Genomic DNA, 12,285 nt, shown 5'->3' on the forward strand with positions numbered 1-12,285 from the left:
CAAGGGAATAATCAATAAGCAGGAAGATATTGAGAGTGGTTGAGAAAGTGACATTCACCTTGGAGTGAATGTCCACAGGTCGCTGATAGTGACAGGACAAGGTGGTTAATAACGCTTATGGGAGGCTTTCCTTTATTGGGCAAGGTATTGAATATTATTCAAGTATTATTGGGCAAGGATGTAATGAACTATATAAAACGCTGGTTCGGCCCCAGCTGGAGTATTGCGTTCTGGTCCCCACACTGCAGGAGGAACAGAATTGTTCTGGATAGAGTGCAGAGGAGATTTACAAGAATGTTGCCAGGGTTTGAAAATTACAGCCATGAGGAGAGACTGGATAGGCTAGGGCTGCTTTCCTTAGTACAGAGGAGGCTAAGGGGTGACCTAATTGAGGTGAACATAATTATGAGGTGCCGAGGGAGTAAAAACCTGTTTCCTCCTAGCGGAGGGGTCAAGTACATAGAACATAGAATACAGCGCAGTACAGGCCCTTCGGCCCACGATGTTGCACCGAAACAAAAGCCATCTAACCTACACTATGCCATTATCATCCATATGCTTATCCAATAAACTTTTAAACGCCCTCAATGTTGGCGAGTTCACTACTGTAGCAGGTAGGGCATTCCACGGCCTCACTACTCTTTGCGTAAAGAACCTACCTCTGACCTCTGTCCTATATCTATTACCCCTCAGTTTAAAGTTATGTCCCCTCGTGCCAGCCATTTCCATCCGCGGGAGAAGGCTCTCCCTGTCCACCCTATCCAACCCCCTGATCATTTTGTATGCCTCTATTAAGTCTCCTCTTAACCTTCTTCTCTCCAACGAAAACAACCTCAAGTCCATCAGCCTTTCCTCATAAGATTTTCCCTCCATACCAGGCAACATCCTGGTAAATCTCCTCTGCACCCGCTCCAAAGCCTTCCTGTAATGCGGTGACCAGAACTGTACGCAATACTCCAAATGCGGCCGTACCAGAGTTCTGTACATCTGCAACATGACCTCCCGACTCCGGAACTCAATCCCTCTACCAATAAAGGCCAACACCCCATAGGCCTTCTTCACAACCCTATCAACCTGGGTGGCAACTTTCAGGGATCTATGTACATAGACACCTAGATCCCTCTGCTCATCCACACTTTCAAGAACTTTACCATTAGCCAAATATTCTCTACATTAAACTCCATTTGCCACCTCTCAGCCCAGCTCTGCAGCTTATCTATATCCCTCTGTAACCTGCTACATCCTTCCACACTATCGACAACACCACCGACTTTAGTATCGTCTGCAAATTTACTCACCCACCCTTCTGCGCCTTCCTCTAGGTCATTGATAAAAATGACAAACAGCAACGGCCCCAGAACAGATCCTTGTGGTACTCCACTTGTGACTGTACTCCATTCTGAACATTTCCCATCAACCACCACCCTCTGTCTTCTTTCAGCTAGCCAATTTCTGATCCACATCTCTAAATCACCCTCAATCCCCAGCCTCCGTATTTTCTGCAATAGCCTACCGTGGGGAACCTTATCAAACGCTTTGCTGAAATCCATATACACATCAACTGCTCTACCCTCATCTACCTGTTCAGTCACCTTCTCAAAGAACTCAATAAGGTTTGTGAGGCATGACCTACCCTTCACAAAGCCATGCTGACTATCCCTGATCATATTATTCCTATCTAGATGATTATAAATCTTGTCTCTTATAATCCCCTCCAAGACTTTACCCACTACAGACGTGAGGCTCACCGGTCTATAGTTGCCGGGGTTGTCTCTGCTCCCCTTTTTGAACAAAGGGACCACATTTGCTGTCCTCCAGTCCTCTGGCACTATTCCTGTAGCCAATGATGACATAAAAATCAAAGCCAAAGGTCCAGCAATCTCTTCCCTGGCCTCCCAGAGAATCCTAGGATAAATCCCATCAGGTCCCGGGGACTTATCTATTTTCAGCCTGTCCAGAATTGCCAACACCTCTTCCCTACGTAGCTCAATGCCATCTATTCTATTAGCCTGGGGCTCAGCATTCTCCTCCACAACATTATCTTTTTCCTGAGTGAATACTGACGAAAAATATTCATTTAGTACCTCGCCTATCTCTTCAGACTCCACACACAATTTCCCATCCCTGTCCTTGACTGGTCCTACTCCTTCCCTAGTCATTCGCTTATTCCTGACATACCTATAGAAAGCTTTTGGGTTTTCCATGATCCTTCCTGCCAAATACTTCTCATGTCCCCTCCTTGCTCGTCTTAGCTCTCTCTTTAGATCCTTCCTCGCTACCTTGTAACTCTCCATCGCCCCAACCGAAACTTCACACCTCATCTTCACATAGGCCTCCTTCTTCCTCTTAACAAGAGATTCCACTTCCTTGGTAAACCACAGTTCCCTCGCTCGACGCCTTCCTCCCTGCCTGACCGGTACATACTTATCAAGAACACACAGTAGCTGATCCTTGAACAAGCCCCACTTGTCCAGTGTGCCCAACACTTGCAGCCTACTTCTCCACCTTATCCCCCCCAAGTCACGTCTAATGGCATCATAATTGCCCTTCCCCCAGCTATAACTCTTGCCCTGTGGTGTATACTTATCCCTTTCCATCATTAACGTAAACGTCACCGAATTGTGGTCACTGTCCCCAAAGTGCTCTCCTACCTCCAAATCCAACACCTGGCCTGGTTCATTACCCAAAACCAAATCCAACTTGGCCTCGCCTCTTGTTGGCCTGTCAACATATTGTTTCAGGAAACCCTCCTGCACACACTGTACAAAAAAACGACCCATCTATTGTACTCGAACTATATCTTTTCCAGTCAATATTTGGAAAGTTAAAGTCTCCCATAATAACTACCCTGTTACTTTCGCTCTTATCCAGAATCATCTTTGCCATCCTTTCCTCTACATCCCTAGAACTATTAGGAGGCCTATAAAAAGCTCCCAACAGGGTGACCTCTCCTTTCCTGTTTCTAACTTCAGCCCATACTACCTCGGAAGAAGAGTCCCCATCTAGCATCCTCTCCGCCACCGTAATACTGCTCTTGACTAGCAGCGCCACACCTCCCCCTCTTTTGCCTCCTTCTCTGAGCTTACTAAAACACCTAAACCCCGGAACCTGCAACATCCATTCCTGTCCCTGCTCTATCCATGTCTCCGAAATGGCCACAACATCGAAGTCCCAGGTACCAACCCATGCTGCCAGTTCCCCTACCTTGTTTCGTATACTCCTGGCATTGAAGTAGACACACTTCAAACCACCTACCTGAACACTGGCCCCCTCCTGCGACGTCAAATCTGTGCTCCTGACCTCTATACTCTCATTCTCCCTTACCCTAAAACTACAATCCAGGTTCCCATGCCCCTGCTGCATTAGTTTAAACCCCCCCAAAGAGCACTAACAAATCTCCCCCCCAGGATATTTGTGCCCCTCAGGTTCAGATGTAGACCATCCTGTCTGTAGAGGTCCCACCTTCCCCAGAAAGAGCCCCAGTTATACAGAAATCTGAATCCCTCCCGCCTGCACCATCCCTGTAGCCATGCGTTTAAATGCTCTCTCTGCCTATTCTTCATCTCACTATCACGTGGCACGGGCAACAACCCAGAGATAACAATTCTGTTTGTTCTAGTTCTGAGCTTCCATCCTAGCTCCCTGAAAGCCTGCCTGACATCCTTGTCCCCTTTCCTACCTATGTCGTTAGTGCCAATGTGGACCACGACTTGGGGCTGCTCCCCCTCCCCCCTAAGGACCCGGAAAACACGATCCGAGACATCACGTACCCTTGCACCTGGGAGGCAACATACCAAACGTGAGTCTCTCACGCTCCCACAAAATCTCCTATCTGTGCCCCTGACTATCGAGTCCCCAATTACTAATGCTCTGCTCCTCTCCCCCCTTCCCTTCCGAGCAACAGGGACAGACTCCGTGCCAGAGGCCCGTACCCCATGGCTTACCCCTGGTAAGTCCCCCCCCCCACAAGTATCCAAAGCGGTATACTTGTTTCTCAGGGGAACGACCGCAGGGGATCCCTGCACTGACTGCTTTTTCCCAGTCCCTCTTACAGTTACCCACCTATCTCCAATCTTTGGTGTAACTAATTCCCTGAAGCTGCTATCTATGACCCCTTCTGCCTCCCGAATGATCCGAAGTTCTTCAAACTCCAGCTCCAGTTCCCTAACTCGGTCTTGGAGGAGCTGGAGATGGCAGCACTTCCTGCAGGTAAAATCAGCAGTGACACTAACTGCATCCCTCACCTCAAACATCCTGCAGGAGGAACATTGCACTCCCTTCCCTGCCATTCCTCTAACTTTCTACCAAGGGGCAGCACGGTAGCATAGTGGATAGCACAATTGCTTCACAGCTCCAGGGTCCCAGGTTCGATTCCGGCTTGGGTCACTGTCTGTGCGGAGTCTGCACGTCCTCCCCGTGTGTGCGTGGGTTTCCTCCGGGTGCTCCGGTTTCCTCCCACAGTCCAAAGATGTGCAGGTTAGGTGGATTGGCCATGTTAAATTGTCCTTCGTGTCCAAAATTGCCCTTAGTGTTGGATGGGGTTACTGGGTTATGGGGATAGGCTGGAGGTGTGGGCTTGGGTAGGGTGCTCTTTCCAAGAGCCGGTGCAGACTCGATGGGCCGAATGGCCTCCTTCTGCACTGTAAATTCTATGAAATCTATGAAGATCTGACTAACAACTAAATTAAATTTTTTATAAAAAATAATAATAATATAATAAAATATGGTACTTACCTCAGACCAATGGGTTTTATTATTAGGTTAGAGGAGGAGGGCGGGTGGGAGACACTACACGTGTAGTGTCTCGGGTTTCCTCTCCACCAGAATTTATTGGTGAGTGTCTTCCCAGACGTCCGCGGGTCGACTTCCTGTTCCCGCCTAAAAAACTAATTTAAAAAAAAAAGAAAAATTCTCAGCTCCTGCTCAAATTGACTAACCAGCCAGCTCCACTCCCGCCGAAATCGACTGGCCTGCCCCTGCAAAGACAAGTGCTTTTAAAGGACAGACATACCTCCCAGCAGCCACTTCCGCACTGCTCCCGCTGAAACTGACTCACCAGCTGTTCTCCCGCCGAAATCGACTAGCCTGCCCCTGCAAAGACAAGTGCTTTTAAAGGACAGACTTACCTCCCAGCAGCCACTTCCGCACTGCTCCCGCTGAAACTGACTCACCAGCTGTTCTCCCACCGAAATCGACTGATACCAGTACCACGGTGATTGGTAGCAGGATTAGAGGAACATGAGAAAAAACCTTTTCACCCAGAGTGGTGGGTATCTGGAATTCACTGCCGAGGTTGGTGGTTGAGGTTGAAACATTCAATTCATTTAAAAGGTACCTGGATTTGGAATGCCACAACCATGGACGAGGTATTAGAACGTGGGATTAAAACGAACGGCTGGCGTTTTTTTGCATTTTGGCCAATGCAGACAGGATGGGCTGAGTGATCTCTTTCTGAACCGTAAGCTTTCTGTGGTTCGACAGTCAGTCAGTACATTAAATGCTGAAATAACGCACACGTAGTTTGTATTATGAGTATTTTATTTGGATGCTTTACATGAGGTTTAATAAAAAGTAGGAACGGTCTGTGTGTCAGGTACAGACCTGACAATTAGCAAATCCATCTTGTACAAACTTGGACCAAAAATGTGGTTTTGATACCCCTCTGAGCAGAGCAACTGGCCAGCTCGACATGGTGGGGGAGATCACCCTCCGCTCGACATGGTGGGGGAGATCACCTTCCCCTCGACATGGTGGGGGAGATCACCCTCCCCCTCACCTCGACATGGTGGGGGAGACCACCCTCCCCTCACCATGACATGGTGGGGGAGATCACCCTCCCCTCGACATGGTGGGGTAGATCACCCTCCCCTCGACATGGTGGGGGAGATCACCCTCCCCTCGACATGGTGGGGGAGATCAACCTCCCCTCACCTCGACATGGTGGGGGAGATCGCCCTCCCCTCGACATGGTGGGGGAGATCGCCCTCCCCTCGACATGGTGGGGGAGGTCACCCTCACCTCGACATGGTGGGGGAGATCACCCTCCCCTCACCTCGACATGGTGGGGGAGATCGCCCACCCCTCCCCTCGACATGCTGGGGGAGATCGCCCTCCTCTCCCCTCGACATGGTGGGGGCGATCGCCCTCCTCCCACCTCGACATGGTGGGGGAGATCTCTTACCTCGACACGGTGGGGGAGATCACCCTCCCGTCCCTTCGACATGGTGGTCGAGATCACCCTCGCTCACCTCTACATGGTGGCGGAGATCGCCCTCCCCTCACCTCGACATGGTGGGGGAGATCGCCCTCCCCTCACCTCGACATGGTGGGGGAGATCACCCTCCCCTCGACATGGTGGGGGAGATCACCTTCTTTTCACCTCGACATGGTGGGGGAGATCACCCTCCCCTCACCTCGTCATGGTGGGGGAGATCGCCCTCCCCTCCCCTCGACATGGTGGTGGAGATCCCCCTCCTCTTGACATGGTGGGAGAGATCACCCTCCTTTCACCTCGACATGGTGGGGGAGATCACCCTCCCCTCACCTCGACATGGTGGGGGAGATCACCCTCCCCTCGACATGGTGGGGGAGATCACTCTCCCCTCACCTCGTCATGGGGGAGATCACCCTCACCTCGACATGGTGGGGGAGATCACCCTCACCTCGACATGGTGGGGGAGATCACCCTCCCCTCGACATGGTGGGGGAGATCATCCTCCCCTCACCTCGACATGGTAGGGGAGATCACCCTCCCCTCGACATGGTGGGGGAGATCACCCTCCCCTCACCTTGACATGGTGGGGGAGATCACCCTCCCCTCGACATGGTGCGGAAGATCACCCTCCTCTCACCTCGACATGGTGGAGGAGATCACCCTCACCTCGACATGGTGGGGGAGATCAACCTCCCCTCCCCTCGACATGGTGGGGGAGATCAACCTCCCCTTACCTCGACATGGTGGGGGAGATCACCCTCCCCTCACCTCAACATGGTGGGGAGATCACCCTCTCCTCACCTCGACATGGTGGGGGAGATCACCCTCCCCTCACCTCGACATGGTGGGGGAGATCACCCTCCTCTCACCTCGACATGGTGGGGGAGATCACCCTTACCTCGACATGGTGGGGGAGATCACCCTCCCCTCACCTCGACATGGTGGGGGAGATCACCCTCACCTCGACATGGTGGGGGAGATCACCCTCCCCTCACCTCGACATGGTGGGGGTGATCACCCTCACCTCGACATAGTGGGGGTGATCACCCTCCCCTCGACATGGTGGGGGAGATCACCCTCCCCGCACCTCGACATGGTGGGGGAGATCACCCTCCCCTCGACATGTTAAAGTGTGTCTTCTTCAATGCCAGGAGCATCCGGAATAAGGTGGGTGAACTTGCGGCCTGGGTTGGTACCTGGGACTTCGATGTTGTGGCCATGTCGGAGACATGGATAGAGCAGGGACAGGAATGGTTGTTGCAGGTGCCGGGGTTTAGCTATTTCAGTAAGCTCAGGGAAGGTGGTAAAAGAGGGGGAGGGGTGGCATTGTTAGTCAAGGACAGTATTACGGTGGCAGAAAGGACGTTTGATGAGGACTCGTCTACTGAGGCAGTATGGGCTGAGGTGAGAAACAAGAAAGGAGAGGTCACCCTGTTAGGGGTTTTCTATAGGCCTTCGAAAAGTTCCAGAGATGTGGAGGAAAGGATTGCAAAGATGATTCTGAATATGAGTGAAAGCAACAGGGTAGTTGTTATGGGGGACTTTAACTTTCCAAATATTGACTGGAAACGCTATAGTTCGAGTACTTTAGATAGGGCTGTTTTTGTCCAATGTGTGCAGGAGGGTTTCCTGACACAGTATGTAGATAGGCCAACGAGAGGCGAGGCCATATTGGATTTGGTACTGGGTAATGAACCAGGACAGGTGTTAGATTTGGAGGTAGGTGAGCACTTTGGTGATAGTGACCACAATTCGATTAAGTTTACTTTAGTGATGGAAAGGGATAGGTATATACCGCAGGGCAAGAGCTATATCTGGGGGAAAGGCAATGATGCGATGAGGGAAGACTTAGAATGCAACTGATAGAGAGGAAAGCTGCAGGGGATGGGCACAATGGAAATGTGGAGCTTGTTCAAGGAACAGCTACGACGTGTCCTTGATAAGTATGTACCTGTCAGGCAGGGAGGAAGTGATTGAGCAAGGGAACCGTGGTTTACTAAAGCAGTCGAAACACTTGTCAAGAGGAAGAAGGAGGCTTATGTAAAGATGAGACATGAAGGTTCAGTTCGGGCGCTCGAGAGTTACAAGTTAGCTAGGAAGGACCTAAAGAGAGAGCTAAGAAAAGCCAGGAGGGGACATGAGAAGTCTTTGGCAGGTAAGATCAAGGATAACCCTAAAGCGTTCTATAGATATGTCAGGAATAAACGAATGACTAGGCTAAGAGTAGGGCCAGTCAAGGACAGTAGTGGGAAGATGTGCTTGGAGTCCGAGGAGATAGGAGAGGTGCTAAATGAATATTTTTCGTCAGTATTCACACAGGAAAAAGACAATGTTGTCGAGGAGAATACTGAGATTCAGGCTACTAGACTAGAAGGGCTTGAGGTTCATAAGGAGGAGGTGTTAGCAATTCTGGAAAGTGTGAAAATAAATAAATCCCCTGGACCGGATGGGATTTATCCTAGGATACTCTGGGAAGCTAGGGAGGAGATGGCTGAGCCTTTGGCTTTGATCTTTAAGTCATCTTTGTCTACAGGAATAGTGCCAGAAGACTGGAGGATAGCAAATGTTGTCCCCTTGTTCAAGAAGGGAACTAGAGACAACCCCGGTAACTATAGACCAGTGAGCCTTACTTCTGTTGTGGGCAAAATCTTGGAAAGGTTTATAAGAGATAGGACGTATAATCATCTGGAAAGGAATAATTTGATTAGAGATAGTCAACACGGTTTTATGAAGGGTAGGTCGTGCCTCACAAACCTTATTGAGTTCTTTGAGAAGGTGACCAAACAGGTGGATGAGGGTAAAGCAGTTGATGTGGTGTATATGGATTTCAGTAAAGCGTTTGATAAGGTTCCCCACAGTAGGCTACTGCAGAAAATACTGAGGCATGGGATTCAGGGTGATTTAGCAGTTTGGATCAGAAATTGGCTAGCTGGAAGAAGACAAAGGGTGGTGGTTGATGGGAAATGTTCAGACTGGAGTCCAGTTACCAGTGGTGTACCACAAGGATCTGTTTTGGGGCCACTGCTGTTTGTCACTTTTATAAATGACCTGGAGGAGGGCGTAGAAGGATGGGTGAGTAAATTTGCAGATGACACTAAAGTTGGTGGAGTTGTGGACAGTGCGGAAGGATGTTACAAGTTACAGAGGGACATAGATAAGCTGCAGCGCTGGGCTGAGAGGTGGCAAATGGAGTTTAATGCAGAAAAGTGAGAGGTGTTTCATTTTGGAAGGAATAACAGGAAGACAGAGCACTGGGCTAATGGTAAGATTCTTGGCAGTGTGGATGAGCAGAGAGATCTCGTTGTCCATGTACATAGATCCCTGAAAGTTGCCACCCAGGTTGAGAGGGTTGTTAAGAAGGCGCATGGTGTGTTAGCTTTTATTGGTAGAGGGATTGAGTTTCGGAGCCATGAGGTCATGTTGCAGCTGTACAAAACTCTGGTGCGGCCGCATTTGGAGTATTGCGTGCAATTCTGGTCGCCGCATTATAGGAAGGATGTGGAAGCGTTGGAAAGGGTGCAGAGGAGATCTACCAGAATGTTGCCTGGTATGGAGGGAAGATTTTATGAGGAAAGGCTGAAGGACTTGAGGCTGTTTTCGTTAGAGAGAAGAAGGTTAAGAGGTGACTTAATTGAGGCATTCAAGATGATCAGAGGATTGGATAGGGTGGGCAGTGAGAGCATTTTTCTTCGGATGGTGATGTCTAGCACGAGGGGACATAGCTTTAAATTGAGGGGAGGTAGATATAGGACAGATGTCAGAGGTAGGTTCTTTACTCAGAGTAGTAAGGGCATGGAATGCGCTGCCTGCAACAGTATTGGACTCGGCAACACCAAGGGCATTCAGATGGTTATTGGATAGACATATGGGCGATAAGGGAATAGTGTAGATGGGCTTTAGAGTGGTTTCACAGGTCGGCGCAACATCGAGGGGCGAAGGGCTTGTACTGCGCTGTAATGTTCTATGTTCTATGGTGGGGGAGATCATCCTCCTCTCACCTCGACATGGTGGGGGAGATCACCCTCACCTCGACATGGTGGGGGAGATCACCCTCCTCTCACCTCGACATGGTGGGGGAGATCACCCTCATCTCACCTCGACATGGTGGGGGAGATCACCCTCCCCTCCCCTCGACATGGTGGGGGTGATCACCCTCCTCTCACCTCGACATGGTGGGGGAGATCACCCTCCCCTCACCTCGACATGGTGGGGGAGATCACCCTCCCTTCACCTCGACATGGTGGGGGAGATCACCCTCCATAATGGCTCCAGTCTCCAGATGGAATCTCAGACACTCGGCCTCAGAACCAATGAATCACTATCTCTGGCCAATACCCCGCAGGATTCAGCAGCTCAAACATCTCCACTACCAGCCCCTTCCTCCACCCATCTCCAACACCCTTGCCGCTACCCTCCTCCACCCCTCCCTCCAAACCTCTCCCGCACCCACCCAACAAGCCGTATTTTCTCCCCGTCTCTCATATCCTTATAATCTATAAAGAAATTAAAAACAAAATATTTGGAATGTCCCTGTTTAGGGTGTATATTCCGGTCCTCATCCAATTAACTGTGAATAGGTGAACTCCCCAACCCTCACTCACAAGGTACCCAGTGGTGCTGAGGCCAATTTATATCTCCCTAGTCAGAGCCTTGGAGAGGTAAGTGAATTTATCACAGGTTATGAATCGAGCCTGGGGGAACTGCACTCTGCCTGTGCTCCTGAACTCGTTGATGAGATGCCTTTCATCGCCTTTCTAAGGCTTGGCAGCTGAGTTTTGAAGGGGAGGCGAGTGTGTTTTGGATTGCTGATCTCCTTTGGAGTACCAATCTCCACCTCTGGCTCCACAGAGAAGACACCAGCAGGCTTGCTCTGAACAACAGTGGTCAGGTTAGTTCTGAGACTAACACTGGTAGGAGATGGAGAGTGAATCTCAGGCTCGGCTGGTTGGGCGTGGCCTTGGGCAAGGGCACTCAGGCACTGGGCGATATTTTCTACCAGGTCTATCACCTGGTCCAACTTCCCTGCCAAATGTTCAAAGCCATCCTTTTGAAGATTTTGAAGCTTCTGTTGGAAAGTGTCTGGCAGTGGGGGAAGATTGCTGAGGGACTGGGAGCAGGTTGGTGTATTGGTAGGAGAAGGATCAGGGCAGAGAGGCAGGTCAGGGTCACTGCATTTCTGACTGCCAGTCATATTGGCCAGCTTCGGTCTGCTCACCAACACTTGCTCTTGATTGACGCAGAAAGATTCACTCCCACACTGATCCCGGTGTCCTGTGGATACAAAATTCAAACTTGTTAATAAACATCTGGAGAAGTTCATATGGATAGCAATTAGATTAAAATACCATTGTGATCCCATCACACAGTGGTTCCGAGTGACCCCAATTACATGCATTGACCAATCAGGTGAATGACGACGAGGGGCTGAACCAAAATAAAAATCAACATTTCTTTTGTTTACTTTTGACTGACCATCACCCGCTCATTCCCAGACCCTCAGCCCGGCCCCACCCTCTCACTCCCAGACCCTCGGCCCGGCCCCACCCCCTCACTCCCAGACCCTCGGCTCGGCCCCACCCCCTCACTCCCAGACCCTCGGCCCGGCCACACACCCCCATTCCCAGACACTCGGACCGGCCCCACCCCCACATTCCCAGACCCTCGGCCGGGGCCCACCCCCTCACTCCCAGACCATCGGCCTGGCCCAACCCCCTCATTCCCAGACACTCGGCCCGGCCCCACCCCCATTCCCAGACCCTCTGCCCGGCCCCACCCCCATTCCCTGACCCTCGGCCCGGCTTCACCCCCTCATTTCTAGACCATCGGCCCAGCACCAGATTCCCATACCCACCCCCTCATTCCCAGACCCTCGGCCCCATCCCCTCCTTCCCAAACCTTCAGCCCAGCCGCACCCCCTCATTCCCTGACCCTAGGCCCGGCCCCACCCCCTCATTCCCAGACCAACTCCCTCATTCCCAAACCCTCGGCCCGGCCCCACCCCCTCATTCCCAGACCCACGGCCTGGCCCCACCTCCTCATTCCCAGACCCTTGGTCTGGCCCCACCCCCTCA

At 51.1% G+C, this 12,285-nt stretch overlaps 1 protein-coding gene across 5 annotated transcripts in view; it reads right to left on the reverse strand.

The window, feature by feature from the left end:
* Positions 1-12,285, reverse strand: part of LOC140428232 (androgen-induced gene 1 protein-like) — a 119,037-nt gene that overhangs the window by 29,804 nt on the left and 76,948 nt on the right. For 3 of the 5 annotated variants that reach the window (XR_011948735.1, XM_072514480.1, XM_072514479.1), the window contains one exon: positions 11,430-11,485. The exons of the other annotated variants lie outside the window; for them this stretch is intronic. Coding sequence is in view for 2 of the 3 variants with exons in the window: in XM_072514480.1 (XP_072370581.1) it covers positions 11,430-11,485 (56 nt within the window). In the remaining variant the exon portion in view is untranslated. The remainder of the gene's footprint in view (positions 1-11,429; positions 11,486-12,285) is intronic. 5 annotated transcript variants of the gene reach the window in all.

Source organism: Scyliorhinus torazame, chromosome 8, assembly GCF_047496885.1.
Source record: "Scyliorhinus torazame isolate Kashiwa2021f chromosome 8, sScyTor2.1, whole genome shotgun sequence".
Lineage (NCBI taxonomy): Eukaryota > Metazoa > Chordata > Chondrichthyes > Carcharhiniformes > Scyliorhinidae > Scyliorhinus > Scyliorhinus torazame.